Source organism: Bufo bufo, chromosome 3 (genome assembly GCF_905171765.1).
Source record: "Bufo bufo chromosome 3, aBufBuf1.1, whole genome shotgun sequence".
NCBI classification, from domain to species: Eukaryota; Metazoa; Chordata; class Amphibia; order Anura; family Bufonidae; genus Bufo; species Bufo bufo.
The window spans coordinates 636240077-636265158 of record NC_053391.1 but is presented as its reverse complement, the minus strand read 5'-3'; the positions used below and the strand labels follow the sequence as shown (position 1 = coordinate 636265158).

The window sequence follows — 25082 nt, the reverse complement described above, 5'->3', positions numbered from 1 at the left end:
CCAAGATCTGAGCGGAATTCGCTATCAATCAGCCTCCAATTCAATGGGAAATCCATGCTGTGGTTCAAATGGAAGGTTTCTTTCCGCACACAGATAGAAAATCTGTGTTGCTGGAAATAAATCAACATGATCATTCTTCGTGTGGATTCCCTTGGAGATTCCCTTTGAAGGGATGCCTAAAAGTGCAGAGAACATGGAGAATTTTAATTTTGTGCCTAAATTTTTAACACGCTAAGGGTCCATTCACACGTCCGTTTTTTCTTTCCTGATCTGTTACGTTTTTTTCTGGAACAAGTCTGGCATCGCAGCCAGACTTGCTTCGGGATACAATGCGTTTTTCACTGAGGCCCCATTCACTTCTATGGGGCCAGGGCTGCATGAAAAAAGCAGAATATAGAACATGCTGCGTTTTTCACGCAACACAGAACTGATGCGTGAAAAAAAACACTCATGTACACAGACCCATTGAAATGAATGGGTCACGATTCAGTGCGGGTGCTATGCGTTCATGTCACGTGTTTCACCCGCGCGGAAAACTCGCTCGTGTTAAAAGGCCGGGCTCGTATTGCAGCCCGCAAACAGCGGGTCCATAAATATATGGGCCTTGGCAGTTTTGCACCGCATCACGAATGCAGACCTATTCACTTGAATGGGTCCGTAATCCGGAAGGTGCGGTGCGGAATGGAGCACGGAACCCACGGAAGCACTACGGAGTGCTTCTGTTGGGTTACTTTCCGGCTCTACACCGCAAAAACATTTTTTTGTGGTGCGGACCATCGGATGCGTATCACGGACCCCATTCAAACAATTTGCCCGGCCGGCACATCGTTCATCGTGCATGCGCCCTAAGGATGAGATTTCTTAGGGTGAGGCACACATGGTCAGGTTTCCTGATGCAGTGTTGTTAGCCGGACTCAGGAGTGGATCAGGACTTCTTCTCTTTTTTTAATAACTCCGGGTTTGGCTTCCAAAACTGCATCCATAAAACTGACTAGGTTGGACGTGTCCCTTAAAATCTCATCCCACGATGCTGTACAGTACAGTATTTTTTCACATGACGGGCCTCAACCTACAAAATCAGCACGGAATCCATGCTTTTTTTTTTGTAGTGTGTTTTTCCTGTGGTTTTCGATGGCATTTTTTAATAATCGGTGGTTACTTCTATACAGAAACTGCATTTTCAGCTGCACAAAAAACTGCACAGACGCGTAAGGAGAGGTTTTTTACGCTTCATATTCTTTTCACAAGAGATTCAAAGTGTATTCTGCCCCAAGATAGGGAATGCTGCTTTTTTTTTCCACGTGCTGCTTCCCACTGAAATAAATGGGAGGCTGTTTGGAGGCATTTGTGGAGCTGATTTGGAGGAAACGCGCCAAAATCAGTGCAAAAAAACTCAGTGTCAACTGGTCCTAAGAGAGCCTTCACACGTGGCAGATTTTCTTGCAGAAATTTCTGCAACTGAAAATCAGTTCCATTCCCTGAGCATCACACCGAAACAACCTCAGGCCTCATGCACATGGCGTTGTTTAGGTCCGCATCCGAGCCGCAGTTTTGGCGGCTCGGATGCGGACCCATTCACTTCAATGGGGCTGCAAAAGATGCGGACAGCACTCACGTGTGCTGTCCGCAATCCGTGCTCCGTTCCGTGGAACCTCAAAAAAAAAAATAACATGTCCTATTCTTGTCCGCGCTTTGCGGACAAGAATAGGCAGTTATATTAAAGGCTGTCCGTGCCATTCCGCACACTCACGGACGCCATCCGTGTTTTGCGGATCCGCAATTTGCAACACACATGTGCCGGAAATACTGCAGATTTTCCGCAACGGATTTCTGTGTCCAAAATTGGTGAGATTTTAAGAGATGTCTGCATTAAATAACTAGACCTGCGGAGCACATTTTTTTTTTTTAATTTTCACCCCGCAGGGTGAAATCTGCAGCAAATCCATAGCAATATCTGCATGTAACTCATGTCAATTTTGTCGCAGGTTAGCGTCAAATTTCGCTAAGGATTTGCGACAAAACGTGCTGCAGATTTTCCAATTCATAGTGCTGATCAGTAGGGTTCCCAAAAAGTTAGACTCACACCAATCAAACCGATGCTGAGTCCTAAGGAGTAGGACATCAAGGGCAAAGGGTCTCAGCACCCCGTTAATGTCCTATTCAGGCTCTGCTACTCTCTGTACTGCCGATAAGCGGTTCTAGATTAAAAAAAAAAGATCAAATACTCTCCGACCTAATAGGCAGTTGTGCTGATCTGTAATTTGGTCCCTGAGCGCTGATCTCACGGATGAGATTGTAGAAGAAGCTAAGGGGGGGTAGAGGAGTGTCTGAGATGGTATAATTGCTTACTCAATTCTTTACAATGACTTTCTCTGGGATTTGCAGTCATTAGAAGACATTTTAAGCAACCTGTAACAATGCGCTGCTCGTAATAGGAAATAAAATAAACAGGTAACTGGGGAATTCTGTCATTCCGTGACTAAATGGAGATCGAGATCCGCACGTTGCACGTAAGGTTGTGTACAGTGAATGGCGCCTATGTGCAGCAAATCAATTCCCGCTGCTGTCCTACCGCACTCGCTTGCGCAGTAGTAAGGAGATCATGTCACCTACGTCAGTTCTATTACGAAGTAGTAACTCTAAATACATTGATACAAAATATTTTTGAAGTGCAGTATCCGGGCACAGTACTGCGAGCGGCTGCCTGCGTCTTCTCAGTATTAATGCTATTCTCATGCAGAACACTACAAGCACTGCTACAAAGAGCTGCTGACAGGGCAGAAAACGGCGGGGATACATACATTATATGCTGCTGTGCTAAATGCACCAATAGAAACCACACAAATAGACTCTGTGCTATAGACATCCAGATGCCTTTCAGGGCGACCTACTCTCCAACCATATTAACCATAGATGTCAACGTTCTTATCGGCGCCACATCTATCTACAGGCTTTGCTATACAGGTGAAACTCGAAAAATGAGAATATCGTGCAAAAGTCCATTTATTTCAGTAATGCAAATTAAAAGGAATTGCATTAATGCAACTTAAAATTAGAATTTTGTGAAAAGGTTCAATATTCTAGGCTCAAAGTGTCAGACTCTAGTCAGCTAATTAATCCATACCCCCTGAGCAAAGGGGACCTGAGATTGTGACTTTGGGGTTCCATAAGCTGTAACCTATAATCATCCAAATTATAACAAATAAAGGCTTGAAAGATCTCGCTTTGCATGTAATGAGTCTCATATATTAGTTTCCCCTTTGAAGTTGCATTACTGAAATAAATGAACTTTGCACGACATTCTTAGTTTTTCGAGTTTCACCTACTGTATTTGGATTGATGTTGGGATACCTTCAGCTCCATAAGGTATTACTGGAGGCAGCTGAGTTTGATTCTGTTCATGTCGAAAATCTGGTGGCTCAGAGCTACCTCTTATTAGGCATCACAACAAGGCCCTATCCTAGTCAGTTCCATCCTCAATAAAATAATTACTTAGATGCCAGAGATGTAACCTAAAGCTCATGGGCCCTAAGACAACATATGCAGCAGGGCCCCCTGCTACAATTTTAGGAGTAACTAAACTTTTAATAGTTTTTTGTAAAATGCCCTAATAATAATCTTTGCAATATACTTTATTATGGATTTTTAACATAGTCTTCCCTCCCTAAAGCGCATCTTTCCCTGTGCACTTTAATTCACTTTTCTGCACCACTGCTGACTTCGGTGTATGGAGTCTACAGTTTATCAATGGGACCGCAGCGCACGGAGTAGGGGCAGGAGCACACATTGCTGCTCCTGCCTGTGCCCCCCCAGAGGTTTACTAAATCCTGGCATAGCACCCTGTAACCATGTGCTATGCAAGGATTAGCAGAGCGGAGCGGCTCCTACCTGTGCCTGCTTCGCTAAGCTAAAAGCTGACGTGCAGGACTCCTGCCACCACCATGCTTCACTGTAGGGATGGTATTGGGCAGGTGATCAGCTGTGCCTGGTTTCATCCAGACACAACGCTTAGACGTGAGGCCAAAAAATCCAATCTTGGTTTCATCAGACCAGAGAAAGTTGTTTTTATTTTTTTTTTGCAAACCCCATGTGTCTTTTACTGAGGAGAGGCCACTTTCTAGCCACCCTGCCACAAAGCTCAGATTGGTGGAGTGCTGCAGTGATGGTTGAGCTTCTGGAAGTTTCTCCCATCTGCACACAGGATCTTTGGAGCTCAGCCAGAGTAATCATTGGGTTCCTGGTCACCTATCTTACCAAGGCACTTCTTCCCCGATTACTTTGGTTTGGTGTAATGGCCAGCTCTAGGGCAAGTCCTAGTTGTTCCAAACCTCTTTTATTTAAGAATTATGGAGGCCCCTATGCTCTTGGGAGCTTTTAGTACAGCAAAAATCTTTATACTCTCCTCCAGATCTGTGCCTCTGAGCTCTTCTTCCTCATGGCTTGGTTTTTGCTCTGATATCCATTGTTGGCTCTGAGACCTTATATACACTGGGCTGTGTATCTTCAAATCATGGCCAATCAACTAAATTGAGCACATGTGGACTCCAATCAAGGTGTACAAACATCTCAAAGATGATCAAGAGAAAAGGAAGGCCCAAGAGCCTTGTCAAGTGTCATAGCAAGGGGTATGGAAAATACCTATGTCCATGCAAAATTTAAGTTTTTCCTTTTAAATACATTTGCAAAAAATCTACAATTCTGTTTTCACTTTCTTATTATGGGATATTAAGTTCAGACTGAGAGGGGAAACTTGATTTTTTTTTTAGCACAAGGCCGCAACTTACCAAAATATGAAAAAAATGAAAAGGTCTGAAGACTTTTCAAATGCACTGTATAGGGCTCTTTCACACGAGCGGATGCCGTGCGGGTAATCCGCTGCGTGAATAACAGCCAAGACCCGATGCAGACAGCAGAGACACGGAGCATTAACATCATTGATAATGCTCTGTGCCTCTCTGTGATCTTTTTACTACAAAATCACAGTGAGATAAAGTTGTCCCCATGATTTTGTAGTAAAAAGTACACATAGAGGCACGGAGCTTTATCAATCATGTTAATGCTCTGTGTCTCTGCTGTCCAGAGCGCGGCTTGGCTTTCTTTCACGCAGTGGATTACCCGCATGGCATCTGCTAGTGTGAAAGAGCCCATAGTGTAAGAGCAGGTCAAAAGGTAGGTCTAAAAAGGTTGCACAAGGCTGCAAATAGCCTAGCGCTGTGTCTGTGTGCTGTGTCTTTGGGCAATATGGAACAAACAACTGGTTGCATCTAAGTATAATAAATATAGTTAATGGGCAGCATGGTGGCTGAGTGGTTAGCACTGGCGCCTTACAGCACCGGTCCTAGGTTCAAATCCGACAAAGGACTACATCTGGAGTTGTATGTTCTCCCCGTGTGTGGGTTTCCTCCGGTTCTCCGGTTTCCTCCCACACTCCAATGACATACTGATAGAGAACTTAGATTGTGAGCCCCATTGGGGACAGAGTAATGATACTGTCTCTATAGCGCTGGGGAATATGTTCGCACTATGTAAGTAAAATAAATACTGCAAACTGGACTGAGAAAGCAAAAATCTGTGGTAGCAATGAGATAGAACTATATTTGCATTATATCACCCAAAAATGCTCTCATGGATTTCCTGTTTCTCAAAAATGTTTATGGAGAAGTCCAAAAAAGTAATCTTGTTATAGTAATCATTTAGAAGTAAAGTAAAAGTGCTAGAAATGTTTAAACATTGCAAATAACAGCAGATTAGTAAAATACATTGGATTAAAAGTGAATTTTAAGCTGGTCTTGAACACACCTGTGCACTGTGGGGTCATTTTGCACGCCATCGCAGTTCTAGTCTGTAATGACCATAAGTTGTAGGAAAATAAATGAAAGGTGATGAAATTGGGAGGTTGTAGCACAAAGTGTTAACACTTGTATTTGATTCCAAAAATAACTGTCAAACTGTTCGTCTCCAAGCAAAAGTAATAGACCGCAGGAGGGAAAAATCAGAGTGAGGAAAGGTAAGAGAATGAGGAAAGAATGCAGGAAATGTGTGACTTCTGGTTAGCAGTAACCATATAACGAGAACTTGGCAACGAATGACTCTTCTCTGCGTTTCACATGATGAGTTTTCCAACCTAATCATAAAAAATTATTTTGAGAAAGGAAATTGGTTTTAAAGTGATCTATTACCTAAACGCACCGCCCTATATAAGGGACAGCTCCATTGTGAAATTGGTAGGAGAGTAGCTGGGGCAGTCCACCTGGGTGCAGTCAGGTAGAGAGTTGGAGGGGAGCGCAGGTGTGGTTGTCGTCTTCACCACCCTCTTCTGTCTGCATTGGAGAGAGTTACAACAGCTGGAGCTTCTTACCAGCTGTGGTAACTTTATCCAAGCAGCAGCTCTGTGGGGAGGACGTAATTTTAACAGGAAACATTAGGTAACTTTCCACTGCTAGGATGTGCAGAAGAAACAAGTTTGTGTAATTGGGGCAACAATTACATATGTATCACATAGGCAGTACTACATAGGATTGCAGTAAAGCAGTACTAAATAGTATATGTGTGTGGTATAGTGGTACTTTGTATGTGTGTTTGAGTAGCAGCACGATGTATGTGTGTCTGGTATAGTGGCATGTGTGCTGCACAGTTGTACAATGTGTTTGGCATAGCGGTGTGATGTATATGTGTGGTATATTGGTACTATTTATGTTTGTGATAGAGCACATACAGTATACAGTTGCAAGAAAAAGTATGTGAACCCTTTGGAATGATAAGGATTTCTGCACAAATTGGTCATAAAATGTGATCTGATCTTTCATCTAAGTCACAACAATAGACAATCACAGTCTGCTTAAACTAATAACACACAAAGTCAAACAAATGAATGGACTTGGTCCTATGAATATAGGTCACTATACATCATTGACAATAACTACAAAAATAGTGATTTGTTGGTTGTATCAAAACATAACTTCTACTAAAGAATTTAAGACAAATAGGCCCAAAATACATAAATAGTGAATTAAATTGTCAGCACAGCGGTATAACAGGTCAATGCCCGCGGCTTATCTGAGGATGCCAGTACTATGGTAGAGGAGCGTTATCTAGTACTCCCTCCAGCAGTCCATTTAGTTCACAGATGATCATATGGGTGTGTATACCTGGTATTACCCGATCGTCTCACATAAACAAGTCCTAGTTAAAATTTCCCCTGATGATTTCTGTTGAAACGTGCATGTAGGGAGCGGGACTAGATTAGGGCCACATAGGCTCAGTTCACAGGGAGAGGTTCCGGACAGGGTCGCCCTTATAAGCACGAGTGCCCTGTGGTTAGGCTGCTATCCCTAATTAGTTATTAGGGCAAGCCTTAGACCACTTAATAGGGCCAAGTTAGGGTTGATCCTTCACCCCGCCGTCCCCTAGCAGCTGAGCGCCCGTTTGGAGATAATCATTCTGGTGTCACCTGGACGCATCCTGCACCCTGGACGCTGACGACAGAGCGGTAGGAGTACAGGTTTCTTTTTGGGTGCCGCCGAGTACCTTTTTCATATTTGCTTGGGTGCCGCCGCGCACATTGACCTGTTATACCGCCGTCCTGACAATTTAATTCACTATTTATGTATTTTGGGCCTATTTTTCTTAAATTCTTTAGTAAAAGTTATGTTTTAATACAACCAACGAATCACTATTTTTGTAGTTATTGTTAATAACACACAAAGAATTAAATGTTACCATGTTTTTATTGAACACACCATGTAAACATTCACAGTGCAGGTGGAAAAAATATGTGAACCCCTAGACTAATGACATCTCCAAGAGTTATTTAGGGTGAGGTGTCAGCCAACTGGAGTCCAATCAATAAGATGAGATTGGAGGTGTTGGTTACAGCTGCCCTGCTCTATAAAAAACACACACCAGTTCTGGGTTTGCTTTTCACAAGAAACATTGCCTGATGTGAATGATGCCTCGCACAAAAGAGCTCTCAGAAGACCTACGATTAAGAATTGTTGACTTGCATAAAGCTGGAAAGGCTTATAAAAGTATCTCCATCAGTCCACGGTAAAACAAATTGTCTATAAATGGACAAAGTTCAGCACTGCTGCTACTCTCCCTAGGAGTGGCCGTCCTGTAAAGATAACTGCAAGAGCACAGCGCAGACTGCGCAATGAGGTGAAGAAGAATCCTAGAGTGTCAGCTAAAGACTTACAAAAGTATCTGGCATATGCTAACATCCCTGTTAGCCGAATCTACGATACGTTAAAACACTAAACAAGAATGGATTTCATGGGAGGATACCACAGAGGAAGCCACTGCTGTCCAAAAAAGACATTGCTGCACGTTGACAGTTTGCACAAGAGCACCTGGATGTTTCACAGCAGTACTGGCAAAATACTCTGTGGACAGATGAAACCAAAGTTGAATTGTTTGGAAGAAACACACAACACTATGTGTGGAGAAAAAGAGGCACAGCACACCAACATCAAAACCTCATCCCAACTGTGAAGTATGGTGGTGGTGGCAACATGGTTTGGGGTTGCTTTGCTGCGTCAGGGTCTTGATGGATTGCTATCATCGAAGGAAAAATGAATTCCCAAGTTTATCAAGACAATTTTGCAGGAGAACTTAAGGCCATCTGTTCACCAGCTGAAGCTTAACAGAAGATGGGTGTTGCAACAGGACAACGACCCAAAGCATAGAAGTAAATCAACAACAGAATGGCTTAAACATAAGAAAATACACCTTCTGGAGTGGCCCAGTCAGGGTCCTGACCTCAACCCGATTGAGATGCTGTGGCATGACCTCAAGAAAGAGATTCACACCAGACATCCCAAGAATATTGCTGAACTGAAACAGTTCTGTAAAGAGGAATGGTCAAGAATTACTCCTGACCGTTGTGCACGTCTGATCTGCAACTACAGGAAACGTTTGGTTGAAGTTATTGCTGCCAAAGGAGGTTCAACCAGTTATTAAATACAAGGGTTCACATACTTTTTCCACCTGCACTGTGAATGTTTACATGATGTGTTCAATAAAAACATGGTAACATTTAATTCTTTGTGTGTTATTAGTTTAAGCAGACTGTGATTGTCTATTGTTGTGACTTAGATTTAGATCAGATCACATTTTATGACCAATTTGTATAGAAATCCATATCATTCCAAAGGGTTCACATACTTTTTCTTGCAACTGTATATGTATCTTTGACAATCCAAATTGTAACTGGGAGAGAAGGGACATTGAAATTTTGTCCGGAAGAAGGGATAATGTGGGCAGCACGGTGGCTCAGTGATTAGCACTGGTGCCTTTCAGCACTGGGTCCTAGGTTTGAATCCAACCAAGGACAACATCTGCATGGAGTTTGTATGTTCTTCCTGTGTTTGCTTGGGTTTACTCCGGGTACTCCGGTTTCCTCCCACACTCCAAAGACATACTGATAGGGAATTTAGATTGTGAGCCCCATTGGGGAGAATTTGCTGCTAATGTCTGTAAAGTGTTACGGAATATAGTAGCGCTATATAAGTGCGTAAAATAAATTAAATGATGTGCCATTTAGAAAAAAAGAAGCAATCAGAGAATACAGAAGGATCTTATGTAATCATTAGAAGAGCACTAGAGGGGCTAAATTACTAGGCAGAGGAAAGACGTTTTTCACCGGCATATCTGGTGGAGATATATGGCGGCCGCAAATACTTTTTTCTTGGCTGTGTGCTCTACAGTCACAGCTCGAATGCATCAAAGGAAACAACTGCATACAATCCCATACTGGTGGACTAGTCCCTGCACGTTGGACAAAACTGGTATTCAGAAATCAGTTTTGTGCCTTATCACAGCAGTAACATTTGTAGATTGATGAAAAGAACTTTTTATTCATTCTAAAATGTTCCAGTTTATTTAGCAAAGAATATTTTCTCCAGGGATGATACCTATTAGAGTATGATGAGAACTTGCAATTATTGTTGCAGATTTAGGAAGCTCCATTTACTTGAACAGTAAAAAGTCAATGAATATTTTATGACCCTTTATGTATCAGATTTCATCTGGATCTGCCTTGTAATGCAAAATAATGAAACCAGTGGCAGGTCCCTGCAGTGTGGATTTTGCTTAGAGGGATTCTGTCACCAGGTTTCACCCCTGTCAGCTAAACATATGCTGATGTTTCAGGGCCTCATCAGGATTCCTAATGTGGGCTTCTAAATGTGATCCGTAGCCTTATTTTGCTAAAAAACAGGTTTTACTAACCTGTCACTCAAAGAAATAAGGTGCCCAAGGGGATGTCAAGGGATGCAAGGTGCCGGCCGCACCCACCGCCGTTCGTGCCCAGCGCCGCCTTTCCAGACTTCTGCACCGCCTCCTAATCCTCTGTGCCGCCGCCTCTCGCTCTCCCTCCCCCTCCTCCTGCTGTAGATATCGCGCTGTGCGCACAGGGCTCTGAGAGGCTGGCGCCAGAGTGCAGGTCATACCTGGGTTGAGCGAAGTGCCGGCGCATGCGCACTTCGCTTTAAGAAGCCAAATCGAGAAGTCTGCACGGGCGCATCAGGCAGAACCCTGTGCGCACGCGCGAGATCTTACAGCAGGAGGGGGGGAGGGAGTGAGGGAGAACGAGAGGCGGCGCACAGAGGATTAGGAGGCGGTGCAGAAGTCTGGAAAGGCGGCGCTGGGCACGAACGGCGGTGGGTGCGGCCGCAACCTTGCATCCCTTGACATCCCCTTGGGCACCTTATTTCTTTGAGTGACAGGTTAGTAAAACCTGTTTTTTTTGCAAAAAAATGCTACGGATCACATTTAGAAGCCACATTAGGAATCCTGATGAGGCCCCGAACATCAGCATATGTTTAGCTGACAGGGGTGAAACCTGGTGACAGAATCCTTTAACACACCCTTATGTGTTATATGTGGATTTAACAGAAGATTCTGCTGAGGATTAGCAAAAGCAAAGGTGTGAAAAATTGGATAAAAAATCTGGGACATATAGGGCATCCTAGAATGGTAAAATCTGTGCAGACTTGCAGAATCTACACTTAACAAATACGCCATATTTTATTTAAAGCGTATAGCTCGTGCAAAGTGGCATAAGACTCCAAAAGGGCGACAAACTTGTACATAACAACGACACCCAAACTTGTACCTAAACATGGAAGCAATCAGCTACATACTTTCTCAAGGACCTGATTTAGGTCACAAATGTGGGACTGATGACTAAATTTATCACAGTAGGATATGTTGGCTAATCTCTCAATTTTACATCAGTATGAGGTTAGTAAGACCGCAGAGTGCACCTGTCTTTGTTATCGTTATATTAAATTTATCAAAGCTCCAACTTCAAGACAGCATGGAAGAAGAAACCTGACCACTATTCTACAAGCCCCTCAACTATGGTGGCAACCTCACCTGTTTTTGAGATGGGGCCTCCACATCACAGCGCTGCATGGTGTCCTTGCAAGCATTGGAAAACGGGCAAGAGACAACAAGCTTGTCCAGCAGTTTGTGCACCAGGATACTGGATTTCTTGCACAGTTTAAAAGTGGCAGCCGCTTTCGGTCCAGCGGACAAAAATCCTTCTCCTGTAAGAAGTTTCTGAGGCACTTGTAGCAGAACGTGTGGCCGCATGGGGTATCCAGCGGCTGTAATAATGGTTGAAGGCAAATGTGGCATACCAGGTCATCATCCACTTCATTCAGGTAATTGTAAAGGTGGTTCTCTCTGGTCCAGTGCTGCTGACCACAGTCAAAGCACAAGGGGTTCAATGAGGCATCATCCTCTACCACCACTAATTCTTCCATCGCTGTTCCCATTGTGAAAAGTCCAATGTACCTCAACAACTAGTCTTTCTTCCAGTCCTCAGCATTCCACATAGGGAGCAGATGCTGCCATTTGTCTTCCTGAAATAATAAAATAAATTTGTTATTTCAATGCAGGTTATTGCAAAAATAAAAAAAACTTGAAAACATGGAACTGACTACTGATGATGATGATGATGATAATGATGTACAGGTTGAGGGTTGACTTCTAGGTGCCTGGGTGTCTAGTATTGCAACAAAACAGGTCTTTTACTTGAAACGTCAGCTTGTGTCTGCATATGGCAAGAGCAGATGTTTCTAAGTCCCTTAAGTCATAGCAAGCAGCCGCAATAGGGAAAGTGGCTTAGTGAAGTCAAAGATTCACATGACAATCTGTTAGTAAGACATCTGCCTGTCCTCGGATCCCCTGAACTATCAAGATTATCTCAGATTTTTACAATATGTTGGCATATATGAGTACATATATCCTCAGTATACTCAGCAAGCACATCTGGGTGATGACGAGGGGATCCCTGCTAAAGTTAGCCCAACTCATGCTCCTATAGATAGTAGAAAGCTACACAGTCCTCACTTTACTACAGGAACAACGCACATCAAAAAAATCAAGGGAAAACATGGGAGGAATGAGGGACACGTGATGGTGTGGACAAACGCTTTGACTTTATTTCTACTATGTCCAATACCTTCTTGGTTTGGTCCTCGATACTGGAAAATGTAGGTCCTATATAGTCTCAGGTTTTGGAAGCCATTGCTATAGCTACACATACATGGCTTTGGGTTCCATGCTTGAAAACTGAGAGACCAAAACTTGAGACCATGGGCAGCACAGACTTCCTCATAACCCCTTAGTGACCAGCCTGTTTTGGGCCTTACTGAGCAAGCGTTTTCTTCCTTTTTTCATCATCGCGTTCCAAGAGCTATAACTTTTTTATTTTTCCGTCTATATAGCCGTATGAGGGCTTGTTTTTTGCGGGACAAGTTGTAGTTTTTAATGGCGCCATTTTAAGGTACACATAACTTTCTGATTAACTTTTATAACTCTTATGTGAGGGAGATGGAAAAACAGAATACTGCCACAGCGTTTTTACGTTTTACGGCATTCATTTTTCGGTATAAATAACATAATATCTTTATTCTCTGGGTCAGTAGGATTACAGTGATACCAAATACATATACGGTACATAAAAAATGTTTTTGCATTGACGCTTCCCAAGACCCATAACTTTTTTATTTTTCTTTCTATGGAGTTGTGTGAGGGATTGATTTTTGCGGGATGACTTGTATTTTTCATTAGTATCATTTTGGAGTAAATGGCGCTTTTTGATCGCTTGTTATTACATTTTTTTCGGTGGCAACTAATAATAAAATTAGCAATTCTGTCTTTTTTTTTATTATTTTTTTTATGGCGTTCACCGTAGTGGATAATTTACATTATATTTATGTGGTCCAGGTAGACAATACCAAACATATGGGGAAGATTTTTTTTTGCAATTTTTTTCATTGAAAAGCGTATTTTTTTTTAAATGGAATTTTCTTATTGAATAAGGCCCCTAAGGGTGGTCACTAAGGGGTTAAAAAGAACTATGACTTGGAAACACTGCGGTGCATCAGAGAAAACTGTTTAATAATAAGTCAGGCATGGGGAGACATGTCCGCCGAGCAACTCCTCACCATGTTTTCCTCGCCAGGCTCGGCTTAATTGACAGGTCACAAATAGGAAGAGATCTGTCAATGAATTTGACTCGGACAAGGAGATGCCACGAGGGAGCTGCTAAGTGGACTCTTTCCTTGTGATGGACTTATAACGTTATAAAATTATGTTCTCTCTGAAACGCCAATCCTAATAAATTCCCCTGTAGTTCTTTGTAATAAGGCAGTCTGTTGATAATTATGCTGCCCATAGTTAGGGCAAAATATAACTGCTTACAGGTTCCCTTCCCTACCAAAATCATTGTAAATTTGTTTTGCACTATAAGATGCACCTTTTCCCCGAAAACATGGGGCCAAAATGTCAGTGCGTTTTATAGTGCGAAGCAGCAGTGTCTCAGTATAAAATAATGTATGCGCTACATATTGCTGGTAAGGTCAAGGAGAGTATGGTGCATTAGACGCCCAAGAGCACAATTCGGTGTGAAGTGCACGTACCAGAAAGCAATAAAAGTATTAGTTGAAGGGAAGGAGTCGGGAAGCAGTGGGAAAACTGAGAAAGTATTACACCAAGTTGGAGTTAGAAGGCATGCGCCAAGTGCGCAGTGCTAGTGTACTGTGGCGTTGTGCAAGGGGAAGTGAAGCATAACTGTGGGTAAAGCATAGTGGCATGCATCAAGTGCAAGATGCTAGTACACTGAAGTATACTGAAAAAAGGACCCTCAGCTCCAGTTAAACACCTAAACTGAAACATGGACAAATTTAGCCTGGGGGTAGGAACATAAATACGTTGGGAATAGGGGTATAACTAGAGGAAAGGGTTAACCTGCCCATAAAATGAATGCAGAATCTAGGACAGGGATCAGCAACCTTCGGCAATCCTGCTGCTGTGAAACTACAACTCCCAGCATGCAAACATGAGGTGGCTGATAATTTATCTAGGAGAAAAAAAGAAAATAGAAGGAAATACTCAAACAAGAGGGCCACCAAAATCTACAATTAAACTACATGGATAAAGGGGCAATGTATTAGTTGCTATTAATTGTCTGCAAGAATATTTTTTAGGACACTATTTTGTTCAAAATATATATTTTTTTACTTTTCTCCATCTAAAACCTGGGTGCGTCTTATGGTCTGTTGCTTCTTATAATGCGAAAAATACAGTAATGTGTACAGATTTGAGGACATTTCAAATCCATACGATGCCCCGTCATAGATTTTCCTTGTAATGTTGCCGATTTTGCCCCTTACAATGTAAAATGAGAAGTTCTATGGCCAAATCTGCAAAATAATCAATATGAAAGGAATGCAGACTTTCCTGTGGATTCCAGGGCATTTCCACACAAGAAGTTTTCGGATGTACATGAACAGTATTCTTGGAGATAACATATTTGTGTACAATATACTTCCCGTGATATAACCCTGCGGTACTACACAACACCAGTGACTGTCTGTCTGCCGTCTCTAACATCATATCCTCCCTATATCTGAAACTGAATCTTTAAAAAACTGAATTACTGGTGTTTTCTCCTTCCACTAGCCTACCTAAACCTTATATCTCCCTCTCAGTGTGTGGCACTGTCATAACTCCGGGACAGCATGTCTGTTGTCTTCGTGTTATATTTGACACTGATTTTTCCTTTACCTCTATATTCAATCTCTTGCCTGCTCATGCCGCCTGCACCACAAAAACATCTCTAGAATTTTCCCCTTTCTTACTGTGGAAACAAAACTCTCATTGCTGCCCTGATCCATTCCCATTTTGATTACTGTAACTCATTACTAATCTATCCTGAACACAGCAGCCAGGCTCATCTATCTGTCTAACCGCTACTCCGATGCCTCTGCCCTGTGCCAGTCATTACACTGGTTGCCCATACAGTACATGATTCAATTTAAAATGCTCATTCTCACCCACAAAGCTCTCCACAGTGCTGCACCCCCTCCGTCATCTCTGTCCACTATCCTACTCGTGTAATCCGAACCTCTCACTCCCATCTCCAAGCCTTCTCCCGAGCTGCACCAGTTCTCTTAGAAAATTAGGTTAATCTATAACATCCATAGTTTTAGACGCTCCCTAAAAACACATCTTTTTAGATTAGCCCAGGGTTTCTCAACTCCGGTCCTTGGGACCCACCTACCAGTCATGTTTTCAGGATTTCCTTAGTATTGAGCAGGTGATATAATTAGTGTCCATGCATCAGGACTGAACTCAGGTATTCATTCTGTGGGATATTCTCAAATCCTGACCGGTAGGTGGGTCCCGAGGACCAGAGTTGAGAAACCCTGGATTAGCCTATCGCATCCTATGATCTAACTCTTTGCCATTTCTCCCCCTTCAGAATTATTCCTCTGAACCTGATCTAGTAACATACTGTAGTATATAAGGCCGAAAAAAGACATCTGTCCATCCAGTTCGGCCTGTTATCCTGCAAGTTGATCCAGAGGAAGGCAAAAAAAAAAAAACTGTGAGGTAGAAGCCAATTTTCCCCACTTAAGGGGAAAAAAATGTCTTCCCGACTCCAATCAGGCAATCAGAATATCTCACTGGATCAACGACCCCTCTCTAGTAACTATAGCCTTTTTTTTGTAACTATAGCCTGTAATATTATTACACTCCATAAATACATCCAGGCCCCTCTTGAACTCTTTTAGTGAATTCTCCAATTCACCATCACCACCTCCTCAGGCAGAGAGTTCCATAGTCTCACTGCTCTTACCGTAAAGAATCCTCTTCTATGTTTGTGTACAAACCTTCTTTCCTCCAGACGCAGAGGATGTCCCCTCGTCACAGTCACAGTCCTGGGGATAAATAGATGATGGGATAGAACTCTGTACTGACCCCTGATATATTTATACATAGACATTAGATCTCCCCATAGTCATCTTTTTTCTAAAGTGAATAACCCTAATTTTGATAATCTTTCAGGGTACTGTAGTTGCCCCATTCCAGTTATTACTTTAGTTGCCCTCCTCTGGACCCTCTCCAGCTCTGCTATGTCTGCTTTGTGCACATGAGCCCAGAACTGTACACAGTACTCCATGTGTGGTCTGACTAATGATTTGTAAAGTGGCAGGACTATGTTCTCATCATGGGCATCTATGCCCCTTTTGATGCAACCCATTATCTTATGGGCCTTGGCAGCAGCTGCCTGACACTGGCTTCCGCAGCTTAGGCTACTTTCAGACTCGCGTTTTGGGCAGATCCGTCATGGATCTGCAAAAACTGATCCGTTACAATAATACAACCGCATGCATCCGTCATGAATGGATCAGTTTGTATTATCTGTAACATAGCCAAGACGGATCCGTTTTCAATGGGAGACGGATCCGTTTTCTCTTGTGCCAGATAAAACGGATTCGTCTCTATTGACTTACATTGTGTGCCAGGTTAGATCCGTTTGGCTCAGTTTCGATAAGCGGACAGCAAAACGCTGCAGGCAACGTTTTGGTGTCCGCCTCCAGAGAGGAATGGAGACTGATCGGAGACAAACTGATGCATTCTGAGCGGATCCTTTTCCATTCAGAATGCATTAGGGCAAAACTGATCCGTTCTGGGCCGCTTGTGAGAGCCCATGACAGATCTCGCAAACGGAAAGCCAAAAACGCGAGTGTGAAAGTAGCCTTAGTTTGCTGTTCACAAAAATTCATAGGTCCTTTTCCATGTCAGTGTTACCCAGTATTTTACCATTTAGTATGTATGGGTGATTATTCCTTCCCATGTGCATAACCTTACATTTTTCAGTGTTAAACCTCATCTGCCACTTCTCTGCCCAAGCCTCCAATCTATCCAGATCCATCGGTAACAGTATACTATCCTCTTTCATGTCAATTACTTTACACAGTTTAGTGTCAACTGCAAAAATTTATATTTTACTGTGCAAACCTTCTACAAGATCATTAATAAATATATTGAAGAGAATAGGGGCCAGTACTGACCCCTGAGGTACTCCACTAGTCAGGGCCGGCCTTAGGTGTTCAGGCGCCCTGTGCGAGCTAACCTTGTGGCGCCCCCCCCCCCCCCAAAAAAACCAAAAAAAAACACTGCTTGTTGCTGGCATCATGGCATAGGCTGGCTGACTATCCAACCAAGTAGTTACCAGCCCACACACCCCAAAGGCCGGTGTAATGTTATACTTCCCTACTTCGTGAGATTTCCCTACCCTCGTCACTTCCAGTCGCACCGGACATGACGTGAGGAGGTGTGCAGCGCCGCGCAGGCGCACAACGACAGGTTAGGGAAGTTTCACAGCAGAGTGCGCATGCGCCAGGAGCCTCACCAGCGGTTAGGGAAGGGAAAAATTACGTACGGGCCAGTGCTTTTTCCCTACCCTAACCGCTGGTGAGGCTCCCAGCGCATGCGCAGTGTCGGCCGGTGTCCAGCTGAGAACATCCATCCGATCACCGCACCTGTGCACTGGCCCATAATTTTTCCCTACCCTAACCGCCGGCGAGGCTCCCAGCGCATGCGCACTCTGCTGTGAAATTTCCCTAACCCATCGTTGTGCGCAGTGCGCCCCCCCAATATAATAAACATTGGTGGCGCAGTGCGCCCCCCCTAATATAATAAACATTGGTGGCGCAGTGCGCCCCCCCAATATAATAAACATTGGTGGCGCAGTGCGCCCCCCCAACACCCCAGTATAATAAACATTGGTGGCGCAGTGCACCCCCCCCCCAATATAATAAACATTGGTGGCGCAGTGCGCCCCCCCCCAATATAATAAACATTGGTGGCGCAGTGCGCCCCCCCCAACACCCTAGTATAATAAACATTGGTGGCGCAGTGCGCCCCCCCAATATAATAAACATTGGTGGCGCAGTGCGCCCCCCCAATATAATAAACATTGGTGGTGCAGTGCGCCCCCCCTCAATATAATAAACATTGGTGGCGCAGTGGGCAGTGCCAATGAGGGTTAAAAAATAATGAACTCACCTCCTCCAATTGATCGTCTTCTGTTCTTTCTTCATGACCTGTCAAAGGACCTGTGGTGACATCACTGTACTCATCACATGATCCATCACCATGGTAATGGGTCATGTGATGAGCTCAGTGACGTCACCACAGGTCCTGAAGAAAACAGGAGACCGGCAGCTATGCGATCAACTGGAGGAGGTGAGTTAATTTTTTTTTATTTTTTTTTAACCCTCACTGGCACTTCCCACTGTGCCACCAATGTTTCTTATACTGGGGTGTTGGGGGGGGGCCGCACTGTGCCACCGTTTCTTATACTGGGGTGTTGGGGGGGGGGGCCGCACTGTGCCACCGTTTCTTATACTGGGGTGTTGGGGGGGGGGCCGCACTGTGCCACCGTTTCTTATACTGGGGTGTTGGGGGGGGGCCGCACTGTGCCACCGTTTCTTATACTGGGGTGTTGGGGGGGGGGGGCCGCACTGTGCCACCGTTTCTTATACTGGGGTGTTGGGGGGGGGGCGCACTGTGCCACCAACGTTTCTTATACAAATACAGGAGGCGGGTGCCGGAATCAAATAGCCGGCACCCGACCTCTGTGACAGGGAGCTGCGATCAGCGGCAGTTAACCCTTCAGGTGCGGTACCTGAGGGGTTAACTCAACTGCAGCTGATCGCAGCTCCCTGTCACAGAGGTCGGGTGCCGGCTATTTGATTCCAGCACCCGCCTCCTGTATTTGTATTTCAGGTCAGTTTTTTTCATTGGTGGCGCAGTGGCCACAGCCCCTCCCCTCCTCCTCCTGCCTCTCTTCTTATTGGCAGCGGCGGGGGCAGCAGGCAGGTCAGACAGGGGAGAGGGAGATGGAGGGGGCGCCCCGAGGGAGAACACAAGTGCAGCCTCGCCTGCCGCAGATTACATTGCGAGCTGTCGGCTGCCCAGCGCCCCTGTTACTATGGCGCCCTGTGCGGCCGCACAGCCCGCACACCCCAAAGGCCGGCCCTGCCACTAGTGACAGCCACCTCTGTTTTCTATCATTGAGCCAGTTACTTACCCACATACAGACATTTTCCCCCAGTCCAAGCATTTTCATTTTATATACTAACCTTTTATGTGGTACAGTGCCAAATGTTTTGGAGAAGTCCAGATATACGACATCTATTGATTCAACGCTGTCAAGTCTAGAACTGTATATTCCTACGTATAAGACTACTTTTTAACACATGAAAATCTTCTCAAAAGTCGGGGGTCGTCTTATACGCCGGGTATGGCGGGCGCTGCAGTGCCAGGACGCCCGAATTATCAACAGAGAGAGCCCGGGCTATTGCCTTGTATCCCCAGCAGCTGAGAGCTGCGATGTAACCCACGGCATATGCCCCCCCGCGCTGTACCTTGTATACCGCCCCCTGCTCTGTACCTTGTATGCCTCCCCCCTGCTCTGTACCTTGTATGCTCCTTGTACCGCCATCCTCCCGGCCGCTCGCATCTCGCTCCTACGCATGTGCGAGATTTCATGTGGCGAGCGTGAATACACGGGATCCTCACGGCCGCTCGCATCTCGCTCCTGCGCATGTGCGAGATCTCCGTGCGGCGTATCTAAGTGCGGCGCAGATGTGCATATGAATATGAAGAATAACATAACAAAAACATGTTCAGGGTATAGGTGGCACATGTTTAGGGTCTGGGAGGCAGGGAGGGAGGAAAAGGAAGGTGGTGGGATGCAGGGATGGTGGTGATACCATGGGATGGCAGTGGTACCTAGGGATGGTGGTGGGATGCAGGGATGGCAGTGGTATCTAGGGATGGTGGTGGGATGCAGGGATGGCAGTGGTATCTAGGGATGGTGGTGGGATGCAGGGATGGTGGTGGGATGCAGGGATGGCAGTGGTACCCAGGGATGGTGGTGGGATTCAGGGATGGCAGAGGTACCCAGGGATGGTGGTGGGATGCAGTAATGTACTGCTGTGTGTTGAAAAAGGGGTAGTCTTATACGGTGAGTATATCCCAAACTCTATATTTTCAGTGTAAAAGTTGGGGGTCGTCTTATACGCCCAGTCGTCTTATACGCCGGCATATACGGTAACTCCTCATAGAAACTGATTAAATTAGTTTGACATGACCGATCCCTCATGAAGCCATGCTGATATGGCGTTATTTGCTTATTTTCATTGAGGTACTCCATGATAGCATCTCTTAGAAAACCTTCAAACAGTTTACCCATGACAGATGTTAAACTTACCGGCCTATAGTTTCCGGGCTCTGTTTTTGGACCCTTTTTGAATATTTGCACCACATTTGCTATGTGCCAATCCTGTGGAACACTCCCTGTCAGTATAGAGTCCTTAAATATCAGAAATAAGGGTCTGGCTATGACATTACTTAATTCTCTTAGGATTTGTGGGTGTATGCCATCTGGTCCTGGCTATTTGTCTATTTTAATCTTTTTAAGACGCCGCTGTACTTCTTCCTGGGTCAGACAGGGCACTTTTAATAGGGAATTTACTTTTACATTCTGCATTTCATCTGACAGTTTATTTTCCTCAGTGAACACAGTGGAGAAAAAAATATTTAATAGCTTTGCTTTCTCCTCATCGCTCTCTGCAACTCCCCCCTCATTACTCTGTAAAGGGCCGACACCTTCAGATTTATACTTTTTACCATTTATATAATTGAAGAACATTTTAGGGTTAGTTTCGCTCTCTTTGGCAATTTATCTCTCAGTCTCTAGTTTGGCTGCTTTTATTAGTTTTTTACATATTCAATTTTTTCTTATAGTTTTTCAGTGCTTCCTCGCCACCCTCCTGTTTTAGTGATTTAAATGCTTTCTTTTTGTCATTTATTGCTTTCTTTACCGTTCTATTTATCCACATTGTTTTTTTCTTGTTCCTTAACCTTTTATTTCCATAAGGTATGTACAAACCGGATTCCAAAAAAGTTGGGACACTATACAAATCGTGAATAAAAACTGAATGCAATGATGTGGAGGTGCCAACTTCTAATATTTTATTCAGAATAGAACATAAATCATGGAACAAAATTTTAAACTGAGAAAATGTACCATTTTACGGGAAAAATATGTTGAATCAGAATTTCATGGTGTCCACAAATCCCCCAAAAGTTGGGACAAGGCCATTTTCACCACTGTGTGACATCTCCCCTTCTTCTTACAACACTCAACAGACGTCTGGGGACCGAGGAGACCAGTTTCTCAAGTTTAGAAATAGGAATGCTCTTCCATTCTTGTCTAATACAGGCCTCTAACTGTTCAATCGTCTCGGGCCTTCTTTGTTGCACCTTCCTCTTTATGATGCGCCAAATGTTCTCTATAGGTGAAAGATCTGGACTGCAGACTGGCCATTTCAGTACCCGGATCCTTCTCCTACGCAGCCATGATGTTGTGATTGATGCAGAATGTGGTCTGGCATTATCTTGTTGAAAAATGCAGGGTCTTCCCTGAAAGAGATGACGTCTGGATGGGAGCATATGTTGTTCTAGAACCTGAATATATTTTTCTGCATTGATGGTGCCTTTCCAGACATGCAAGCTGCCCATGCCACACGCACTCATGCAACCCCATACCATCAGAGATGCAGGCTTCTGAACTGAACGTTGATAACAACTTGGGTTGTCCTTGTCCTCTTTGGTCCGAATGACATGGCGTCCCAGATTTCCAAAAAGAACTTCGAATCGTGACTCGTCTGACCACAGAACAGTCTTCCATTTTGCCACACTCCATTTTAAATGATCCCTGGCCCAGTGAAAACGCCTGAGCTTGTGGATCTTGCTTAGAAATGGCTTCTTCTTTGCACTGTAGAGTTTCAGCTGGCAACGGCGGATGGCACGGTGGATTGTGTTCACTGACAATGGTTTCTGGAAGTATTCCTGAGCCCATTCTGTGATTTCCTTTACAGTAGCATTCCTGTTTGTGGTGCAGTGTCGTTTAAGGCCCCGGAGATCACGGGCATCCAGTATGGTTTTACGGCCTTGACCCTTACGCACAGAGATTGTTCCAGATTCTCTGAATCTTCGGATGATGTTATGCACAGTTGATGATGATAGATGCAAAGTCTTTGCAATTTTTCGCTGGGTAACACCTTTCGGATATTGCTTCACTATCTTTCTGCGCAACATTGTGGGAATTGGTGATCCTCTACCCATCTTGGCTTCTGAGAGACACTGCCACTCTGAGAAGCTCTTTTTATACCCAATCATGTTGCCAATTGACCTAATTAGTGCTAATTGGTCTTCCAGCTCTTCGTTATGCTCAAATTTACTTTTTCCAGCCTCTTATTGCTACTTGTCCCAACTTTTTGGGGATTTGTTGACACCGTGAAAATTGGAATCAACGTATTTTTCCTTTAAAATGATACATTTACTCGGATTAAACGTTTGATCTGTCATCTACGTTCTATTACAAATAAAATATTGACATTTGCCATCTCCACATCATTGCATTCAGTTTTTATTCACAATTTGTTTAGTGTCCCAACTTTTTTGGAATCCGGTTTGTACTTTTCACAATTAGATTTTAGGATGCTTTTAAAAATATCCCATTTTGTGGCTGTATTTTTATTTTTGAGGACTTTGTCCCAGTAAGTTAGGCCTATGGCCTATTTTTTGAAGTTTGGTATTTTTGTTCCTCCCTGAAGAAACACTCTCTTCAATGACATTTGGAAGTTTATTACTTTATGGTCACTATTTCCCAGGTGTCCCCTAACCTGCACATCTGTTGTTCTGTCAGGTCTATTGGCTAATACTAAGTCCAGTACGGCTGTCCCTCTAGTCGGGTCCTGAACCAGTTGGGAAAGGTAATTGTCTTTGGTTATTGCCAAGAACCTGTTTCTTTTGTGAGATATACAGGTTTCAGTTTCCAAGTCTATATCTGGGTAGTTGAAGTCCCCCATAATAACGACCTCATTATGATTTGCCACCTCGTCTATCTCGTTTAGTAGTAGATTTTCTGTGGGCTCTTGTATATTAGGTGCTTTATAATAAACTCCTATTAGTATTTTATATTTGTTTTTGCCTCCATGTATTATGTCATAGTCCTCCTCAGACATCACTAATTCCAGTTCCCCAGTTTTATTAGTCAGGCTTCTGGCATTAGTATACATACATTTAAGAGGTTTATGTATATTTTTTACCCTACACCTTTCCTTCTGAACTGTTCTAGTCCCTCCTTCCATTCCTCCCCCAGTCCCGTCCAGTCTCTATCTGCACTATCTTCCCATCCTATAATGTAATTACCCTCCCCCAGTCCCTAGTTTAAACACACCTCCAACCTTCTAGCCATCTTCTCCCCCAACACAGCTGCCCCTTCCCCATTGAGGTGCAGCCCATCCCTACGATAGGGACTGTAGTCGACAGAGAAGTCGGCCCAGTTCTCCAGGAACCCAAACCCCTTCTTCCTACACCAGTTCTTGAGCCACTTGTTAACCTCCCTAATCTCCCGCTGCCTTTTTTGTGTGGCTCGTGGTACAGGTAGTATTTGGGAAAACACTACCTTTGAGGTCCTTGCCCTAAGCTTGTGACCTGAATCCCTAAAATCATTTTTAAGGACGCTCCACCTAGCTCTAACTTTGTCATTGGTTCCGATATGTACCATGACTGCTGGATCTTCTACAGCCCCTCCCAGTAATCTGTCAACCCGATCCTTGATGTGTCAAACTCGAGCGCCAGGAAGACAACACACAGTTCGATGATCCTGGTCTTTTGACAGATCGCCCTATCTGTACCCCTAATAATTGAGCCTCCCACTACCAGCACCTGTCTGGCCTGCCCTGCTCTCCTGCTTACTGGAGCCAACATTCCCCTGACTGGCAGAGGAAGTGTCCGGCTGCAGCAGTGCTCTCCCTGAACTGACATCCCCCTCATCTGCCAACTTTGCAAACTTGTTGGGGTGTGTCAGATCAGGACTAGCCTCCCTGGCACTCTTCCCTCTACCCCGCTTTCTAACTGTTTCCAGCTACTTATCTCACTTTCCTGAGCCTTCTCGCTACCACCCTCCCCCAAATATACCCCATAGAGTGCTTGCTCAGTGAGTAGAAAACTCTTATCCAAATTGTCAAAGCTTCTCAGTGTTGAAACTCGCCCGGTTAGATACACAATGTGCGATTCCAAACGGGCAATTTGCTCACATTTTGAACAAAGATATACCCTCAAACGGCTATTCCAGGACTGCATACATTAGACAAGATGTGCACTGGACTGCGCTGTCAATAATGGAACACATACTAAATGGGGATTATGCAACAAAAGAGAAAAAATACAATATAGTGCAGTGATAGAATCTAACTTACTGTAGTTCCCTCCAAAAGTCATGTAATCTAAAGTCACACACTTAAAACAAACACACACTTGAAATCAAACACGCGAACGCTCACAAACTCACGTTATTTGTCTGCGTGTATAAGTGCAGCTCTCAAACCAGACTGCTTTTTTTCCTCTGGATTCAGTATCCACCACACCACATGCACTCAGAAGCACTACAGATATCGGCTGGTGACTGGCTCCTGCAGCCTTATATCTACTCCCCCATTGTGTTAAGATGGCTTTTTACCTATTATGTCACCTTTTGTATCACCCCAATTTCCTCATAGATTGTAAGCTCTTGCAAGCAGGGCCCTCATTCCTCTTGTTTTAATTGTTGACCTGTCTACTGCTATTTTAGTTATGACTCTGTTTGTACTTGAACCCCCTGATTGTAATGCGCTGCGGAATATGTTGGTGTTATATAAAAA

The 25082-nt window shown here is 44.1% G+C and overlaps 1 protein-coding gene across 1 annotated transcript in view; it reads right to left on the bottom strand.

Annotated features, from left to right (window-relative positions):
- Positions 1–25082, bottom strand: part of LNX2 (ligand of numb-protein X 2) — a 179926-nt gene that overhangs the window by 62547 nt on the left and 92297 nt on the right. The window contains 3 exon segments of the mRNA XM_040426175.1: positions 11377–11390; positions 11392–11511; positions 11514–11867. Coding sequence (XP_040282109.1) covers positions 11377–11390; positions 11392–11511; positions 11514–11780 — 401 coding nt within the window. The 5' untranslated portion in view covers positions 11781–11867.